This window comes from Acipenser ruthenus, chromosome 25 (genome assembly GCF_902713425.1).
Source record: "Acipenser ruthenus chromosome 25, fAciRut3.2 maternal haplotype, whole genome shotgun sequence".
Lineage (NCBI taxonomy): Eukaryota > Metazoa > Chordata > Actinopteri > Acipenseriformes > Acipenseridae > Acipenser > Acipenser ruthenus.
This window is the reverse complement of record NC_081213.1, coordinates 13,141,663-13,162,473: the sequence shown is the minus strand read 5'-3', so window position 1 is coordinate 13,162,473 and position 20,811 is coordinate 13,141,663. Positions and strand designations below refer to the sequence as shown.

At 43.3% G+C, this 20,811-nt stretch overlaps 1 protein-coding gene across 1 annotated transcript in view; it reads left to right on the top strand.

Moving 5' to 3' along the window:
• Positions 1-16,127, top strand: part of LOC117413968 (E3 ubiquitin-protein ligase RNF123) — a 201,156-nt gene extending 185,029 nt beyond the window's left edge. The window contains exons 38-39 of the mRNA XM_058999315.1: positions 10,233-10,318; positions 11,727-16,127. Of these exons, the coding sequence (XP_058855298.1) occupies positions 10,233-10,318; positions 11,727-11,826 (186 nt within the window). The 3' untranslated portion in view covers positions 11,827-16,127. The remainder of the gene's footprint in view (positions 1-10,232; positions 10,319-11,726) is intronic.
• Positions 16,128-20,811: the final 4,684 nt, after the last annotated feature.

Sequence of the window (20,811 nt, the reverse complement as noted above, 5' to 3'; positions counted from 1 at the left end):
GTACACCACTAGTTACCTCGCTCCATTTTGAGGTTTCTCCTCTAATCAGTACTTTCTGTTTTCTACATGTTAACCACTCCCTAATCCATGTGCATGCATTTCCTTGAATCCCTACTGTGTACAGTTTTAGAATTAATCTTTTATGCAGGACTTTGTCAAAAGCTTTCTGGAAATCTAAATAAACCATGTCATATTCTTTGCAATTATCCATTGTCGATGTTGCATCTAGTTAGACACGATCTCCCTTTCCTAAACCATGCTGACTGTCTTCCAGGACACTGTTACTATATAGGTAATTTTCCATTTTGGATCTTATTATAGTTTCCATAAGTTTACATGTAATAGGAGCCAGGCTTATTGGTCTGTAGTTACCTGGTTTGGTTTTGTCTCCCTTTTTGTGGATTGGTTTTACGTTTTTCAATTCTCCAGTTTGTCTGTACAACCCTTGTCTCAAGAGACTGTTGCATGATCTTGGTTAGCGGTTTGTAAATAACTTATTCCATTTCTTTGAGTAATATTGGGAGAATCTCATCCGGCCCAGGTGATTTGTTTATTTTAAGAGCTCCTAGTCCCTTTACATTTCTGCCTCTGTTATGCTAAAGTTACATAAAACTGGATAGGAACAGGTCGACATGTGGGGCATGTTGTCCGTATCCATGTGAAAACTTGTGAAAAATAATCATTTAATATATTTGTTATTTTTTTCTCTTCATCTATGATGTTGTGATTTGTATCTCTTAGACATTTTACCTCCTCTCTGAATGTTCTCTTGCTGTTATAATATTGGAAAAACATTTTGGAATTGGTTTTAGCTCCCTTAGCAATGCTTATTTCTATCTCTCTCTTGGCCTTTCTAACTTCCTTTTTGACTTGTGTTTGCAGTTCCAAGTCCTCTTTCTGTGTACTTTGTTTTTGGTCCCTTTTAAACGCTCTGTAAAGTGACTTTTTTCTCTGAATATTTTTTTAATTGATCTATTAAACCATTTTGGCCAATTTGTTTTAGATTTTGTCTACTTTTGGAATGTATTTGTACTACATTTTTAAAAAACAGCCGTCCTTTTTCTGTGGATGTTTTCTCTATGTTACTCCAATCTACTTCTGTTAGTCTCTGCTTCATTCCTTCATAGTTTGCCTTTTTAAAATTGTAAACCTTAGCTTTAGTCGTTGCTTTTTCGGTTTTAAAAAGCTCTTCAAATGAGACCATGTTGTGGTCTGAGTTTGCCAGTGGTTCTCTGACCTTTGTTTTATTCTGTCTTTATTTGAAAAGACTAAATCAAGGCATGCCTCCCCTCTAGTTGGTGCCTTGGCAAATTGCGTTAGGAAGCAGTCATTTGTCATTTCCACCTTTTCAATTTCTTCTGTCGTGCTCCCCACAGGGTTTTCCAATTTTATATGGGGGAAGTTGAAATCCTCCATTAGTATGGCTTCTGCTTTGCTACAAGCATTTCTAATGTCATTGTATAACAGTGACCTTTCAACTCTGCCAACCCCACCTACAGCAATGGCCAAAAGTTTAGCATCACCTAGAATTTTGAGACATATGTGTATATATATATATATATATATATATATATATATATATATATATATATATATATATATACTGTGTGTGTGTATATATATATATATATATATATATATATATATATATATATATATATATATATATACAGTGCCTTGCAAAAGTATTCAGACCCCTGACCAATTCCCTCATATTACTGAATTACAAATGGTACATTGAAATTTCGTTCTGTTTGTGCTGTAGAAGCTCCCAGTTTATAGCGATGAAAGAAATTGCTCTAACGAGGACACAATTACCTTACCATTGGCCTCCACCTGTGAACCATTAAAGTTGCTGTCACATTTTCTGGATAAAAACTACACTGTTGAAGGATCATTGGTCAGGCTGTGAATCTCTAGGAAAATGAAGACCAAAGAGCATTATACAGAAGTTAGAGATAAAGTAATACAAATGCATAGATTCTATAGGGTGATACAACACTTGGCCAGAGCTGTAGAAACTCCTGTTCAAGCTTCTTGCTCTTCAATTACTGTAAAATCATGCATTTGTAATTACAGGACGATTAATAGTGATCATTATGATAAGTCAGCTGATTATCGTTTATCAGAAATGTTAAGAGGCAATATGTTGCTAGTTTGTTTACAACTTGTTCTTCCCAAGGTTACCTGCACCTTCATAAACTAAGGTTCAAGCAGGATGTGTAGTCCATCGAGCAGCAATGAGCCTCAATCACTGGCTTTGACTGTGTCTGTCATTGGGGGCAACAGCTGCAAATAGAGGGACCAGACTGGAAATTAAGAGTTTTATTTCAGAAGAAAATAGTAGCAGTCAATAACTCAGTCCTTACTCGCCTGAACCCTGAACTCAATAATGATGCAGCAGAATGACCCTGGGAAGCACTGAAGGATTCCCCACTATAGCAAGTCATTGATAGCAGTGCACTAGCTATCTTCCTGTTGATTCCAGACATTTAAACATGAAAAATCCTTGGTTCTCTGTTTAACCCCACAATACAAGCCCTGCGGAGGGAATATCAGTGCATTGGTTTTTATTTCGTTACCCAGCGCTTAGAGCTCTGCTAATGTGCCAGACATTCAGCTTTGACCTTTTTATTTCTTTTTTGTATGAAAACGCCCTTGTTGATGAAGAGAGATTTCCACTGCACAGAGAATTATAATTAGGTGCAAAACTTTTCACAAAGTCCAGAGTTGCTTTCGTCTTTCAGCTTCAGCATTGGTTTCTTGTTTAATGAAAGATATACTGCAGGATAAGCTTACAGGAAAACGGAAAATACTTAACAAAGCTGTCACCCACTGAGTCTGAAACGCAACTCAATCCTGTTCACTAAATGCCCTTTGTTACAGAGGCAGTGATATGACTCCTGGAAATGTACTGCATCTCAAGTCTCTCCTAAATCCAGGCCACAGCCCTGTAGTCTGGGGCCCAAGTCAAGATTTGAACTTTCATTTGCCCCCGAGGGGAATCCAATTTTCCCTGTGTCCAAAGTAAGGACTACTCCAATATTCCATATGCAACACAATGCACAAGACCTTCTCAAGATGGCAGTGTTACTGCCACAGCACACAGCCCACCTCCCAAAGACCTTCTCAACATGGCTGGCCACAAATTTGACCTTCAAACCATACAAATGCTAGTAACCTGAAATAAACAACATGTAGATTCCTCAGTGACACTTTCATTTCTGTTAAACATGCGTCCTGGACGAGCGCTCCTGACTCAGAGTCGCTCACACCCATCCTCATGTGCAGTGTATGAAGACGAGGGATACTGCACGAGCGCTCCTGACTCAGAGTCGCTCACACCCATCCTCATGTGCAGTGTATGAAGACGAGGGATACTGCACGAGCGCTCCTGACTCTGAGTCGCTCACACCCATCCTCATGTGCAGTGTATGAAGACGAGGGATACTGCACGAGCGCTCCTGACTCTGAGTCGCTCACACCCATCCTCATGTGCAGTGTATGAAGACGAGGGATACTGCACGAGCGCTCCTGACTCTGAGTCGCTCACACCCATCCTCATGTGCAGTGTATGAAGACGAGGGATACTGCACGAGCGCTCCTGACTCTGAGTCGCTCACACCCATCCTCATGTGCAGTGTATGAAGACGAGGGATACTGCACGAGCGCTCCTGACTCTGAGTCGCTCACACCCATCCTCATGTGCAGTGTATGAAGACGAGGGATACTGCACGAGCGCTCCTGACTCTGAGTCGCTCACACCCATCCTCATGTGCAGTGTATGAAGACGAGGGATACTGCACGAGCGCTCCTGACTCTGAGTCGCTCACACCCATCCTCATGTGCAGTGTATGAAGACGAGGGATACTGCACGAGCGCTCCTGACTCTGAGTCGCTCACACCCATCCTCATGTGCAGTGTATGAAGACGAGGGATACTGCACGAGCGCTCCTGACTCTGAGTCGCTCACACCCATCCTCATGTGCAGTGTATGAAGACCACGAGCGCTCCTGACTCTGAGTCGCTCACACCCATCCTCATGTGCAGTGTATGAAGACGAGGGATACTGCATGAGCGCTCCTGACTCTGAGTCAATGTGTGTTGTATATTAGAAGTTATTTTGCCAATATAGTGCTTGCCACTTTAACCCTGTGCCAGATATTGTGATGCACTGGACAGTACAGTATATATTTTCTTGTATTTTTACACAAAAATTACATAGTTTCTCCCAGTTTTCAATACATTAACCCAAAACAAAAAGAAAGCAGAAAACAAATATTACCACGGTTTTAAATGGATATTATTTATTATACATGAAAAGCTTGGCCTGTAATCCTGATCTCATTAGAAAGTGCTTTCTTTGAGTTTTGAAGCCTATTATTCAGTGAAGGGTATGGCAGCCCAAGTCCACTTGTTGGATAATGGATGATACTTTAACTCACTTTACACCACTGCAGCAAAACCACAGTGACCCCAGAGCAGAGCCCACTGAGGAGAGCAAAACCACAGTGACCCCAGAGCAGAGCCCACTGAGGAGAGCAAAACCACAGTGACCCCAGAGCAGAGCCCACTGAGGAGAGCAAAACCACAGTGACCCCAGAGCAGAGCCCACTGAGGAGAGCAAAACTACAGTGACCCCAGAGCAGAGCCCACTGAGGAGAACAAAACCATAGTGACCCCAGAGCAGAGCCCACTGAGGAGAGCAAAACCACAGTGACCCCAGAGCAGAGCCCACTGAGGAGAGCAAAACCATAGTGACCCCAGAGCAGAGCCCACTGAGGAGAACAAAACCACAGTGACCCCAGAGCAGAGCCCACTGAGGAGAGCAAAACTACAGTGACCCCAGAGCAGAGCCCACTGAGGAGAGCAAAACCACAGTGACCCCAGAGCAGAGCCCACTGAGGAGAGCAAAACCATAGTGACCCCAGAGCAGAGCCCACTGAGGAGAACAAAACCACAGTGACCCCAGAGCAGAGCCCACTGAGGAGAGCAAAACCATAGTGACCCCAGAGCAGAGCCCACTGAGGAGAGCAAAACCATAGTGACCCCAGAGCAGAGCCCACTGAGGAGAACAAAACCACAGTGACCCCAGAGCAGAGCCCACTGAGGAGAGCAAAACCACAGTGACCCCAGAGCAGAGCCCACTGAGGAGAGCAAAACCACAGTGACCCCAGAGCAGAGCCCACTGAGGAGAGCAAAACCACAGTGACCCCAGAGCAGAGCCCACTGAGGAGAGCAAAACCACAGTGACCCCAGAGCAGAGCCCACTGAGGAGAGCAAAACCACAGTGACCCCAGAGCAGAGCCCACTGAGGAGAGCAAAACCACAGTGACCCCAGAGCAGAGCCCACTGAGGAGAGCAAAACCACAGTGACCCCAGAGCAGAGCCCACTGAGGAGAGCAAAACCATAGTGACCCCAGAGCAGAGCCCACTGAGGATAGCAAAACCACAGTGACCCCAGAGCAGAGCCCACTGAGGAGAGCAAAACCACAGTGACCCCAGAGCAGAGCCCACTGAGGAGAGCAAAACCATAGTGACCCCAGAGCAGAGCCCACTGAGGAGAGCAAAACCACAGTGACCCCAGAGCAGAGCCCACTGAGGAGAGCAAAACCACAGTGACCCCAGAGCAGAGCCCACTGAGGAGAGCAAAACCATAGTGACCCCAGAGCAGAGCCCACTGAGGAGAACAAAACCACAGTGACCCCAGAGCAGAGCCCACTGAGGAGAACAAAACCACAGTGACCCCAGAGCAGAGCCCACTGAGGAGAGCAAAACCACAGTGACCCCAGAGCAGAGCCCACTGAGGAGAGCAAAACCACAGTGACCCCAGAGCAGAGCCCACTGAGGAGAGCAAAACCACAGTGACCCCAGAGCAGAGCCCACTGAGGAGAGCAAAACCACAGTGACCCCAGAGCAGAGCCCACTGAGGAGAGCAAAACCACAGTGACCCCAGAGCAGAGCCCACTGAGGAGAGCAAAACCACAGTGACCCCAGAGCAGAGCCCACTGAGGAGAGCAAAACCACAGTGACCCCAGAGCAGAGCCCACTGAGGAGAGCAAAACCATAGTGACCCCAGAGCAGAGCCCACTGAGGATAGCAAAACCACAGTGACCCCAGAGCAGAGCCCACTGAGGAGAGCAAAACCACAGTGACCCCAGAGCAGAGCCCACTGAGGAGAGCAAAACCATAGTGACCCCAGAGCAGAGCCCACTGAGGAGAGCAAAACCACAGTGACCCCAGAGCAGAGCCCACTGAGGAGAGCAAAACCACAGTGACCCCAGAGCAGAGCCCACTGAGGAGAGCAAAACCACAGTGACCCCAGAGCAGAGCCCACTGAGGAGAGCAAAACCACAGTGACCCCAGAGCAGAGCCCACTGAGGAGAGCAAAACCACAGTGACCCCAGAGCAGAGCCCACTGAGGAGAGCAAAACCATAGTGACCCCAGAGCAGAGCCCACTGAGGAGAGCAAAACCACAGTGACCCCAGAGCAGAGCCGTCAGCACCCATGAACAAGGTCTCCAGCCAAATTCATTAGCATCATTAAATCATCTGTTCAATTGCAATTTAAATCATCCACATTGTGGATTCTCTGTACTGAAACATGGAACAATACAAGTGGTATGCATTACATCTGACTTGTGGAACACACAGTAGTGTCAGATCAGCTTACAGTAAAGGAAAATTCACTTCCAAAGCAATGTATTGTCATGTCCCTAACAGGGTCATTACATTAGCCGAGTAGCTTTCACTCAGGCTGCCCCTTCTGGCTGCAGACAGATAAGTCACACTTTCTATTACCGCACTGCGCAGACACAGGATACCCCCTTTCTTTGTCATTGCTTATTGTATTACTTCAGTATTATTTCCTTTTTGCCAGGATGACAAAGTAATCTAGTTGGTGAAACAAGTCCGTTGTATTAAGATGAGTAGAGGGAGCAATGTGGGTGTGCAGATCTCTCACCCTTCATTCAGGGCACTGAGCTGGGAAAACTGACTGGAAATGTGTTTCTTTAGGAGCAGCTTGACAATGCTGTAATAAATCATCTGTATTCAAAGCCACTTAAAGTACCTCTGAGCAGAGGCCATCTTTAGTCAGTGTAATGCCAGGCTGCTTTATATAAACACCTAACCTGTAACACCAGCCTGCTCTTTTATGATTTGCACCTAGATTGTAATTTGAGAACACTTCAGGATAATAACTTGAGATTGCTCCAGAATTATATTTGAAACTATGCGCCTAGATTATAATTTAAAATTGTTCTGGAATTATAATTTGGATTATAATTCTTCAGATTTAATTTGAGAGTACTCATGAATTTTGTTTTGTTTTATAAAACTATTCATCCATGTTCTTTTGAAGTTGTATATCATGCGTCATGTTGTTATAAGGTAGCATGTTCTCTTGAAGTTGTATATCATGTGAATCATGGTGTTATAAGGTAGCATGTTCTCTTGAAGTTGTATATCATGTGAATCATGGTGTTATAAGGTAGCACGTTCTCTTGAAGTTTTATATCATGTGAATCATGTGAAACATCATGTGAAATGAGCTGTGTCCCGCACACGCTTCAGTATTCCAAGTTGAGGTTGAATTCAGGGCCTGCTCTCCAGCACAGTCAGATTGTGTTTGTGTTTTGTTTTTTTTTTTTGTTTTTTTTAATTTTTTTAAAATTTAGTCATTGCCAATTAGTTTTTATTATTTTCTCCCCAATTTGAAATGCCCAATTATTTTTTAGGCTCAGATCACCGCTATCACCCCTGCGCTGACTCGGGAGGGGCAAAGATGAACACATGCTGTCCTCCGAAGCATGTGCCGTCAGCAGCCCGCTTCTTTACACACTGCGAACTCACCGTGCAGCCGCCTCAGAGCTACAGCGTCGGAGAACAACGCAGCTCTGGGCAGCTTACAGGCAAGCCTGCAGGTGCCCGGCCAGACTACAGGGGTCGCTGGTGCGCGGTGAACCGAGGACACCCTGGCCGACCTAACCCTCCCTCCCCCCGGGCAACGCTCGGCTAATTGAGCGCCGCCCCCTGGAAGCTCCCGTCCACGGTCGGCTGTGGAATAGCCTGGACTCGAACTCGCGATGTCCAGGCTATAGAGCGCATCCTGCACTCTAGCGAGTGCTTTTACTGGATGCACCACTCGGGAGCCCCACAGTCAGATTGTTTTGTTCTGGTTTGTAACATCACTGCGTGGGTTTCCAGGCTGGAGTAAACACTGTGATGAGGAGGTCTGATCCAGTGGCTCCCTTGTGAGTTTGGTGTTGCAGAGAGAGGGGTGTTCAGGGAGCAGCTTGTGCCCTCGCTGTGCCCACGGCTCCACAGCGACACTGTCTTGATACCCAATCTGAGAGGGAGAGAGGAAGCAGCCTGGCCAGCATTCAATACAGAGAGGGCACCTAGCAATCCACAGCTATCTATTACCATGGGTGTGTTCCACATAGCACTCTCCATTTATATGTCATGCCCTTTATATTCTGTTTGTTTTTCTTATCTTTTGCTTTTCATAATAAGTCTTCTAATAAGTGGACTCTAACATACAGGACAGACTGCACCTCTTCAAACTAGACTGGACTAACATACAGGACAGACTGCACCTCTTCAAACTAGACTGGATAACATACAGGACAGACTGCCCCTCTTCAAACTAGACTGGACTAACATACAGGACAGACTGCACCTCTTCAAACTCTTCATGCAGAATGCTCAAAGTCAGTTTGACTTTCACAGCCTCTGCTTCTCGTGTCCGTTCCAGGCTGGTACAGGTCGCTGAAAGGGGTCCTTGCAAGTAATTGCCTTCTAATTTGTGAATGTGTTTTGCTTGATTGCCCCGCGCGTTTCTATAATTCGAGGAGTGATCATTGCCCCCCCCCAGAGCAGAGGGACCCGATTTTAACTCCAAAGGACTTTGTGATGCTGAGCGACATTGTGCCTGAGATCCATTATCATTTAGTGAGCTAATCACGGTCTGTAATGCTCTTACATCAGCTCCAGCTCCCTGCCATCAATCTGTGCACATCCACCAGTGAATCCTGGAGCAGGATCCATACAGTCCAGAACACTGACCAGCATCTGAAGAACTACTTTATATTAGCATAAAGGGTGTGCTGGTGGTTTCACAGACCCCAATTAGCACTAATCTTGGACTTTGTTACCTTGAAGCGTATGTAGCTTCCAGTGGCATTTTATTGTTGTTATTGAATTTTTTTGCATTTCATTTAATGAGATCATCAGAGTTCTCTATATCTGCTCTTACCTGGCATTGAGCTTGTGTTGAGCTGGTATTGAGCTTGTATTGATCTTGTATTGAGCCTGTATTGAGCCGGTATTGAGCCTGTATTGAGCCTGTATTGAGCTGGTGTTGATCTTGTATTAAGCTTGTGTTGAGCTTGTCTGGAGAATCCTAAGTGCTGGCACTGACCAGCCTTCCTCATTCCATTACAATCATGTGACAATATGTCCTTCCAATTTTCAAACTGCCAGTGCCACCTGCTCTACCTTTATAGAGACAAAGAGAGTATGTGGTGCTGGCAGAGTTGAAAGGTCATGTTGTCACATGATTTGAATAGAATGAGGAAAAATGCACTTTCTCCAGACAAGCTCAGAGCAGGTAAAGTCAGGTAACGAGCTCAGAGTAGGTAATGTCAGGTAACGAGCTCAGAGCAGGTAAAGTCAGGTAACGAGCTCAGAGCAGGTAAAGTCAAAGTCAGGTAACGAGCTCAGAGCAGGTAAAGTCAGGTAACGAGCTCAGAGCAGGTAACGTCAGGTAACGAGCTCAGAGCAGGTAAAGTCAGGTAACGAGCTCAGAGCAGGTAACGTCAGGTAACGAGCTCAGAGCAGGTAAAGTCAGGTAACGAGCTCAGAGCAGGTAACGTCAGGTAACGAGCTCAGAGCAGGTAACGTCAGGTAACGAGCTCAGAGCAGGTAACGTCAGGTAACGAGCTCAGAGCAGGTAACGTCAGGTAACGAGCTCAGAGCAGGTAAAGTCAGGTAACAAGCTCAGAGCAGGTAACGTCAGGTAACAAGCTCAGAGCAGGTAAAGACAGATTTAAAGAAATAAATGTAATATTGAAACACCAGAACCCAGAACCACTGATTACAAACACTGTCAAATATTAAGGAAAATGTAAACCAGGCAATGAAAATGCCTTAGTCCTACAATGAAAACTACATTAGTCCTGTTCGGGACCCCATTCTAAAACCTCTCTGTGGTCTTTCCTCTCCCACAGCCCACCAGTGAAGAGGACTTGTGTCCGATCTGCTATGCACACCCCATCTCCGCCGTCTTCAAACCCTGCTCCCACAAATCCTGCAAGTAAGTCACTGCACACAGCTATGGGAGGGGCCACCTGATCCCTGTTACACGCCTGCAAAACCTGAAAGAGAAAATCAGAGAGAGTCCATGTGTCTCTGACGTCTCCTCCTATTAACGTGTTCAGCACCCTGAGCTAATACAGGACCTGTCCCTGTGCCGTTAGCAGGGTTTCAAAGAGCTCAGCTAATGAGACGGAATACCTGGACACTAATGAAATCCATTCAGTGACCTGCAAGCAATAGGGAAAGCAGGATCACTGTTGCTTTCATATTTCTAACGTAGATGTGAAGGTAAAAAAAGCTCGACACCCCTGCCTTTTTTACAGCAGTGTCTTTTCAGTTTCAGCATTTCAATTCCGTTTCAGTTTTTATTTAGTTGGTAAGATTATTAATTAGTTTCTATTTAGTTTTCATGTTAAATTATTATGTTGTTTTAGTTTCAGTTAAATAAATTCAGAAATATATTTCAGTTTTAGAAAAATCAGTTTCTGTATCTTTTCATTTTAAGAGACTTTTTAGGTTCACACTGAGTTGCTGCATACAAAAAAACGTAATCACTTAAAATTCCAGGTCTCTTTTTTGACAGTGCAAACACATTCATCCACATTGTAACGATTTTATAAGTAGGGTGATCAAAGACGGACAAATATTTAATGTGAATCCCGTACCAACGCTAAAAACAGCTGCAAAAGCAGCGGTCTCGCCTCTCACACACTCCACACGATGGTACTGTTTTTCCAAATTGCCAACTGACATTACGCAGTATTAAAATACGGTTTACACAAGTCACAGAGTAATCACGTACTCACTGCACTGCGCTACGCAAACCTGTCTTGCTCTGAAAAGCGATCTCCGTTCATCATTTGAAAATACTGTCTCCCAATTCTTCAGTATCTCTCCTGATTAGGTGGCGCTGATTGTACTGCAATAATATAAGAAAACATAAATCAAACTTGCCTTACAATACATGCTCTTCAATTAATGCATATTACGTCATGTAAATAGATTTTTAAAAAAAGACATAGCCTACATACTCACCAGCAGTGGTGTAGTCGAGCCGGAACATAAGAATAATTTCGATGCATGCGCACCGATGAAGCGATCTCTTTTCCATGTGGAAATCAAAATAGTCTTTCTGCACCATGCCATTGAATAGGCATCAGGAACCAGATTCCCTACGTGCCACTACTGATGGTACATAAATCGGAGTCTCTGTCTCCAATAACCGGCACGAATTTTAAATGTTTGCAGAGTCAAGTCACACACATCTCCTGATTCCTGCACAATTGTATGATTCAGTCTTGTTCTCAATTATTGTTCTAATTGTAATGCACACGTGTATGCAGAGGACACTGTTCTACTTGTATTGCACACGTGTCGAGTTCTGATGCCCTTGTTTTGTTTCACAGAGCCTGTATCAACCAGCACCTGATGAACAACAAAGAGTGTTTCTTCTGCAAAGCCACCATCACTGGAGTGGACGATTACAGCAAGCCCCCAGCCTCCTAGCACCAGCCAGCCAGCCAGCCAGCCCTCGAGAGGCAGGGCCACGTGGGCACACGCACAGACACATCTGCTCACACTGATGCATGGCTTCAGAAACTGAGTCAGCGTTATTCAAAATAAAATCTAATAAAATGTGATGGCTGTCACCGGTAGTACGGGGCTGGTGATTTCCTACCTTTTACACATTATAAATCAGGGAAAGGTCTTTCTACAATTAAATTGTGTACAGCAATTTACTGTCATGGGCTAACTGAGAATTATCAAATGGTGAAATATCAAGGGAGTGCTACACATTACTGTTTAAAGAAACACATTGCTGCCATGAAACTGAACAAAAAACCCTTTTCTTGAAATAACATTAAATGTGTCTTAATATAGGTTTGATTTTCTTACTAACTCCATAATTAACAAAACCGAGGTTATATACAAAGAGGCTTTCCCCAATCCCTCCTTCACACTCCGTAGCTCACAAACTCAAGAGGTCATACAAGTAGACTAAGCCATATGCATGCATGTTACTAGAAATAGGGAACAGATTCAATATGGATAGAGTTAAACTGCTTATCCAATTTGAATTCAAGGTACAGTACAATCTGGATCCCTGTTGATTTTCAAGGACATATGTTAAATGGATGTCCTTAAAAATAAAATATATATAGAAGTTTCCTGAAATTTGTGAGGACCCCTTGGATCCCCAAAGCCTAGTTTGAGATCTATAGCTCTTTCCTCGGCGCAACTGAAACTAGGCCTGGCAATGTGGTGTTGGTTTTAGTTCTGCAACAGCATTTCTGTATCTATTTGGAGGTATTGTAGACCTCTGTGCATTTCTGAATCTCAACAGTCTCCTCTTGGTTCTCTCTGTAGACCTCTGTGCATTTCTGAATCTCAACAGTCTCCTCTTGGTTCTTTCTGGTAGACCTCTGTGCATTTCTGAATATCAACAGCCTCCTCTTGGTTCTCTCTGTAGACCTCTGTGCATTTCTGAATATCAACAGCCTCCTCTTGGTTCTCTCTGTAGACCTCTGTGCATTTCTGAATCTCAACAGCCTCCTCTTGGTTCTCTCTGGTAGACCTCTGTGCATTTCTGAATATCAGCAGCCTGCTCTTGGTTCTCTCTAGTAGACCTCTGTGCATTTCTTCACATTGAACCTAGTGTTGAAGCTGCAAGGCCTCGCAAAGCACAAGCACAATTTAGTAATTTAGCAGACGCTGTCCAAAGCAACTTACAGAGACTTGGGGGTGAACTGTGCATCAACAACTGCTGCTACAGTCACTTACATAGGACGTCGGTATTACGTCTCATCCGAAGGTCACACACAGTGAGTCAGTGGCTGAGCTGGGATCTGAACTGGGAACCTCCCTTTTCTTTTAACCACTGGACCACCAGCACAAGAGGTCTTCTGTGGACAAGCATTCAGCGATTGTTTTCTGTGACGGGCATAAAGGTAACTGTTCATTCATGCAAATATTTTGACTTTTTCGGGAATTTTCATTTTTCTAATGACTGGCCTTATGGCCGTCTGAGTGGTGAGACTGCCAGGTGCATTAAAGGATGGGTGTAGGTTGCAGTTCACTTACACAACAAGCATCTCATGTACAGTTGTAGTCAAAAGTTTACATACCGCAATGGAAATGTGTAATTCTAGAAATTTCTCAAAAACAATTATAGGAAAAAAGATTTGTAGCAAAAGTTTTGCTTTTGTGGATGAGGAAAAAAAGTTACAAGAAATAGATGTCTACATTATTTATTTCAGCAATTTTTTGCAAAACTCTAATTCAAAAGTATTCATACCCTGACAAGGAAAATTAAATTAATAGCTAGTTGAGGCACCTTTAGCAATAATAACCTCTTTTAAACGATTAGGATATTTGTCAATGAGCTTTTGGCATGATTCTTTAGTGATTTTTGACCATTCTAAAACGCAAAATTGTTCCAGTTCATTCAAATTCTGAGGACTTGTGCACAGCCTTCTTCATCTCATACCAAAGATTCTCAATCGGATTTAGATCGGGACTTTCACTAGGCCATTCCAGAACCTTGATTTTATTCTTTAACTATTCTGAAGTAGATTTTGCTTTGGATCAGAGGGTTTCAGATGATTGGCCATATCTTTTGGTATGCTATGGAATCCATTTGACCATGTATTGGAACTAAATTTCCTGTGCCATTAGAGGAAAAGCAGCCCCATAGAAGGATATTACCACCTCCATGCGTGACAGTAGGTATGGTGTTCTTTTCTTTATACGCCTTACCAGACTTTCTCCAAATGTAACGACTATCAATGTGACCAAATAGCTTGATTTTTGTTTCATTACTCCACAAAACCTTTGCCCAGAACTCATATCCATCATTTAAATGCTGTTTTGCAAACTTTAAGCGATTGTCCTTGTGACGTTTTCCAAAGAGTGGCTTTTTCCTTGGCCTGCGACCATTAAGACCTTCACCATGCAATACTCGACCTATGGTTGAAATGAAAACCCCAGTCCCACTTGCAGCCAATTCACTTTGAATATCTTTGGCAGTCAATCTTGGATTGTTATTAACCTTCTCACACTTCTTCTGCTTGTTCTTGGTGAAAGAACCTTCTTTCTTCCAGACCGAGGGAGCATTGTGACAGTACCATGAGTCTTGTACTTTATAATAGAAACAACAGTTTGGGATTGGGATACTCAAATGCTTGCAAATCTTGTATCCTTCTCCAGCTTTATGACAATAAATAATGTTCTGCCTAAGGCCAGATAGCTCTTTACTTCCCATATTGACTTACTGGTAATGGCAGCAATCATCCTATGCCTAACCCTTTTATAGGGGTGAAATTCTCAACAAAAAAGTGCAGGTACTCATATGCACAACCAGGTGTAAACATTTTAAAAACAGACAATTTGAGTGCAATGAATTAATACTTTTAAAATGTGTACATATTGGTACACAATGCATTTATAAATACAAAATAAGCCTTAAAAAATAAACACCATAACAAAGAAAATACTGAAAACTTTGTACCCTTTGCTGTCATGTACTGTAATATAACACTTAAGTTAAACCTTAAATGACAAGCATTAAGAAATATTACATTATGCAGTAACTGCTGTAGAGAGGGAGTTTTGTTTCATGATATCCTAAAAAAAGGGATGATGTTATAAAAAATGGTATAAAAAACAACTGTGCTATGAAAAAATGATACACAAAGGTCTAAGTCAAACAATGCACAATAGAGGCTAAAATACCCCTGAAATGTATTATGTAACAGGCACTACTACTGTATGACTAATGATGTACTTGGCCATTTTAATCTCCATAGTATTCTCTGAAATCATCCCCATGCTTTCCAGACCCTGGGTACTCATCTACAACAGGACCTGGCCATGCTACAATAATAACCTTGGATTAGAATATATAGCCCTGTTTCTTTTATTTATTTTGTACTTATTACTTATCTTACAATAATATGTTCTGTGTGCTTCTCTGTTGTGTTTCTGTGTAGATTACCATTATCTATTCCAGAAAAAGATTTTTCAGGCAGAAACAGTATTAAAGTAGACTTTTGCCACAAAGTGTCAAAAGACACATTTTTATAAAGTAATATCATTACTGTTGTTTACTTCTGCCTTTTTTTCTAATATTTATCAACTATGTAATTTATTGCGAACACTGACGTGGCTTTTTGCTTTCAAATTCATGTGCAGCAATGTTTGTTAAGAATATTTCAGATAGTTTCTCCACCACATTACTTCATAATAATGATAATTACTCCATACCGCTGTTTTCACGTTGCACTGCTAAAGTCTTCTCTCGTAGATCAACGAATGAGCACTGACACAAAGCGAAATGGGCGGAGATTTGTGGCGCATGCTAAAATGAAATCTGATCAGAATGAAAGCTCGGCCAATCAACATGCAGTGATTATACTGACGTTAATGGTGGCCAATAGCAGCTAACAGAAACAGAAGCAGTGTGAGGAAACAGAATGCAAGCAGCACGAACTCTGCTGAATGAAAGCTATTTATATATAAGGGAGTTGAGCTTTAGGAGGGAAGAATAGTTTTGGAGCCAGGTAAGATTTTTTATTTATTTTACATTTTTGGGGGACTTTTTCTTAACACAAACATGCGTGTGCGTGCAGGTGTGTAGAGGCTGGAGAAACACTGGAGTCCTGGTCCTCTGTATATGCATTTCTGTTTAAATGCAATACTAAATTGACCATGTTTTTTTTTTTCTTTTTCTTTGTGAGAATGCAAATATATCTACATACAGTATAACTGCATTAAATGATGTATCCTAATAAATCCTGAAGTTGCCTTGGTTCCTGTTGTAATACAATCCAGTAATGTTTTTGTTTAATGGACACTTTTTTCTTATTAACTGTCTATGAATGGCCTTACTAACATGTTGGCAAATCTGTTTCCTTATTTCAAAAATGTCAATTGGTTAATATGTACTGACTTGTTTATTATTTTTGGGTAGTGCATCCCTCAGCTCTAACCACTAGACCACACTGCCTCCCAGTCCCTCAGCTGTAACCACTAGACCACACTACCTCCCTCCCTCCCTCCCAGTCCCTCAGGTCTAACCACTAGACCACACTGTCTCCCTCCCTCCCTCCCAGTCCCTCAGCTCTAACCACTAGACCGCACTGCCTCCCTCCCTCCCAGTCCCTCAGCTCTAAACACTAGACCACACTGCCTCCCTCCCTCCCAGTACCTCAGCTCTAACCACTAGACCACACTGCCTCCTTCCCTCCCAGTGCCTCAGCTCTAACCACTAGACTGCACTGCCCCTCCCAGTCCCTCAGCTCTAACCACTAGACCACACGCCTCCCTCCCTCCCAGTATCTCAGCTCTAACCACTAGACCACACGCCTCCCTTCCAGTGCTTGTGCTCTACCCTCCAGGCCTTTCAGTCTTCCATTTAATCTGGCCCTCAGGTCATGACTCAGCCCGGTTCTCTCAGTTAGGACTTGATGTTTGGAGCTGTGTTTCAACAGCGCAGTCTTGGAAAGACAAGGTCACAGCGATCGATGGAGCAGAGGAACCGGATCCAAGAAGAAAGGGTCAGTTTGTATAGATTAATGACACAAATAGCCTCTGAAGAGCGAGAAGTCAAACTCCCCACGTCCCCACCCCTCTGCTGCGGCAGTCTAATCCCTGATTTGTATTTATAGAGCTGCTGTAAAAATAGCTTCTCGATAACTTCTAATACAACCAGATAGCAACAAGCCATCCGTGCAGTTCCATTAACCTGACAATCAGCAAGGGCAGGCAGGGAGGACGCAAGCATCTGACCCCCTTGTGATTTGTTCAATGTCAAGGAGCCATGACTCCTCAAAATGAACTACTTTGTTCAATAACAGCATTGTACTGTATATTTTGTCAAGCTCACTGTGTCGTACACCAGTAGTGCTGGACTTGTGATGTTATCAACTAAAACTGATGACACTAAGTACCAACAAAAAGATTGTATAGATGGTAATCTCTCTCCTTTAGCTGGTACATGGGAGGAAGAAAACTGGTTTAAGTGCTCCTCTATTCCAGTACTGAGACACTTTCTCCACACCTGCTTGTTTAATCACTATTGTGGGTACAATACATAACCATTGTCCCACCCAGTGGTTGTGCATCAGGCCCCCTTCAAGAAGATTGCTCAGTAAAATGTTTCACATGTATATGATAAGATGAGGAACAGCTTGCTCATTCAAATATTTGAATCCATTGAAAAGTGGGTGTTTCTGTATTCAGGAATATGATGCTAAGTAAGCAAGCTGTTTTGTTTTTTAAGCCAGGGTATGTTGTGCTGTAAACACTAGAGGGAGTTTGATTTGCTGTCAGCAATTCATCATGATATGAAGAGCAGCGCTGTTTTATTCTTGGTGTCACAGACCGGATTTCACTGGGATCAGAAAAACAAACCAGTTACTTAATGGATTTTCCAAATTAGATGTCAAAGATGCTCAGAAAATATTCTGCAGTGTAGGCAATAAAGAGGATCAAACAGCTAGCTCTTGAAGCTGAATTGAATGATACTGAACTGCGCACTGCTCTGTCAGAGCCAGTGCACATTACAGACCTGCTTAACTGGGTGTTTGAGTGCTTTGTTAATGAGTTGTATATGTTACTGCTTAATCTAACTATCCAATGCATGCATGTCATCCATACTGTAGCTTCAAACACTCAATCAGAATTCTAATGTCAAACTGTAAGAGCCTTGAAGTGAAGAGACAATGTTCTGGCAAGTCCCCTCTTTGATTCTTTCTAACTATCCATGCAAGCAAAGGTGCTTACTCCATTGTGCTCTCAACTTCTACTCAGCTTCCATGTGTACCCTCTCTTCGTATTCACTGTGCTGAGTTTGAAGTACAGATTTGAGGTATCTTTATTTGGACCATTTTAATATTTTATGAAGTTCCATCAAGTTCTCGCATCTCATACATCCTGGGATCAGCCTAGTTTATTCCTGTTCATTTTCTCAGTCTCCAAATATGTTTTCAGTGTGGAGTGCATTGTGAATTTTGTTTTGAGGGATATAAAAACTATATAGAACCATAAATAGACCATGGAGGGAAAAGACATTATACTTCTTTCCTGTCTTCAGACACTGAGAATGTATTGGGTTCCTTTCATTATTTCTAAATGTAGCACTAGTGAGTGCTTATAAGGAAAGAATCTGGAAATTCAGACCCATGGCCAACAAATTCTAAGAACAAGAAGACATTGAAAAAAGGAAATTATGTGCAGCAAATATAGGCCAGTGACGTGACCTGTACTGAGAAACGTGTCCTTCTCAGGGAATTCCATCCCTGTCTCGTACCCCATAGCAGCCCGGGATTTCCTTCTCGGGGGGGGGGGGATTCCAGTCCCATCTCGTAACCCATAGCGGCACGGGATTTCCTTCTCTGGGGATTCCAGTCCCACCTCGTACCCATAGCGGCCCGGGATTTCCTTCTCGGGGGGGATTCCAGTCCCGTCTCGTAACCCATAGCGGCCCGGGATTTCCTTCTCGGGGGATTCCAGTCCCGCCTCGTACCCCATAGCGGCCCGGGATTTCCTTCTCTGGGGATTCCAGTCCCGCCTCGTACCCCATAGCGGCCCGGGATTTCCTTCTCGGGGGATTCCAGTCCCGCCTCGTACCCCATAGCGGCCGGGGATTTCCTTCTCGGGGGGGATTCCAGTCCCGTCTCGTACCCCATAGCGGCCCGGGATTTCCTTCTCTGGGGATTCCAGTCCCGCCTCGTACCCCATAGCGGCCCGGGATTTCCCTCTCTGGGGATTCCAGTCCCGCCTCGTACCCCATAGCGGCCGGGGATTTCCCTCTCGGGGGATTCCAGTCCCGCCTCGTACCCCATAGCGCCCGGGGATTTCCCTCTCGGGGGATTCCAGTCCCGTCTCGTACCCCATAGTGGCCCGGGATTTCCCTCTCTGGGGATTCCAGTCCCGTCTCGTACCCCATAGCGGCCGGGGATTTCCTTCTCTGGGGATTCCAGTCCCGCCTCGTACCCCATAGCGGCCCGGGATTTCCCTCTCGGGGGATTCCAGTCCCGCCTCATACCCCATAGCGGCCCACAATTTCAACCAGTGCTGCAGCAGAAACCCTGTGAACACTTCCAGCACAATGGAACAATGAGAAGCAGGTATGTGAGAGGTGGGGGGTGTTGTTATCCTCTTGACACATAAAAGCACCAGAGGAAGTCCTGACAGGTCTCATACTGGGCTACATGTCACATTACTATCCCTGTCCCTGTCTGAGTCACAGAATCAGGACCCCTCATTATTCTGCAGTCGCCCTGCCGTTCTATGATGTATGACAACTTGTTTAATAATTGAGCATTACAAGTGCTGCGTACAGTAGCACAGAATCATGGGGTTACTGTCTAAACATCACATATCTGAGCCCAATTATAAAAGAAGGGCTGGGATGGGCTGGTTTATGTTGCACCCTTCAGGTGCCAGTAGTATTGGGATGGATTAATATATTTAGAACCACTGAGGAGGGTTATTTGTTACATATCTTACCCCTTATTACAACTGAACTTCGCACTCACCACTGCAGAGATCCATTGTTTTGGGGCAAAGTGAAGAACAAATGTCCAACCCATGAATAATATTTGGGGTACACTTGTCAGTGAGATATATGTGTACTATATAGTCCACCCAGTCACAAGAGTCAAACATCAGGTTTAATTGTTGACATTGATTGTCTCTCTGTTTCTTTCAGGTGTGAAATGCCTTTAAGCAAAGAGGAATGAATTCAGATCATTTTGATGTGTGGTGCAGATAGTCAACTGTGTCTGGCCGTCTGGTTTAACACAGAACATCCTCATTGGCATAATCTATGATACAGCCTACCATCTGATTTAACACAGAACATCCTCATTGGCAAAATCTATGATACTACCTACCATGCCCGACTGATTGGACACCATTTGTTCTAAATAAGATGGGAATCGTATTGGAATGTAAGCAGAGACACATTCGAAACTCGTCCCAGTAAGCATGGTGTTCCACTCACATGTTATCCCACTGAAATGGATGTATCCCATGCTAGATACACCAACGCTTGTATATATATATATATATATATATATATATATATATATATATATATATATATATATATATATATATATATATATATGTTTAACGGATTTGCACCACACTGAAGGACAGAGCAGCCAGAAATCCTATTTGTACCCAACCCTCTCATAGGTGGAAAACAGCTTGTATCGTTCAGTATCCTATTCACTATCATTTTATTTATATATATATATATATATATATATATATATATATATATATATATATATATATATATATATATATATATATATATATATATATATATATATATATATATATATATATATATATATATATATATATATGGCAGTCTGGGGCTGTGTTATATGAGAGCATGGTACATCAGCATATGTGTAGAGCAGATGAACGTACAATTTTCAAGATGCAGTAAGGGGGTGACAATTAGGAAGTCATCCC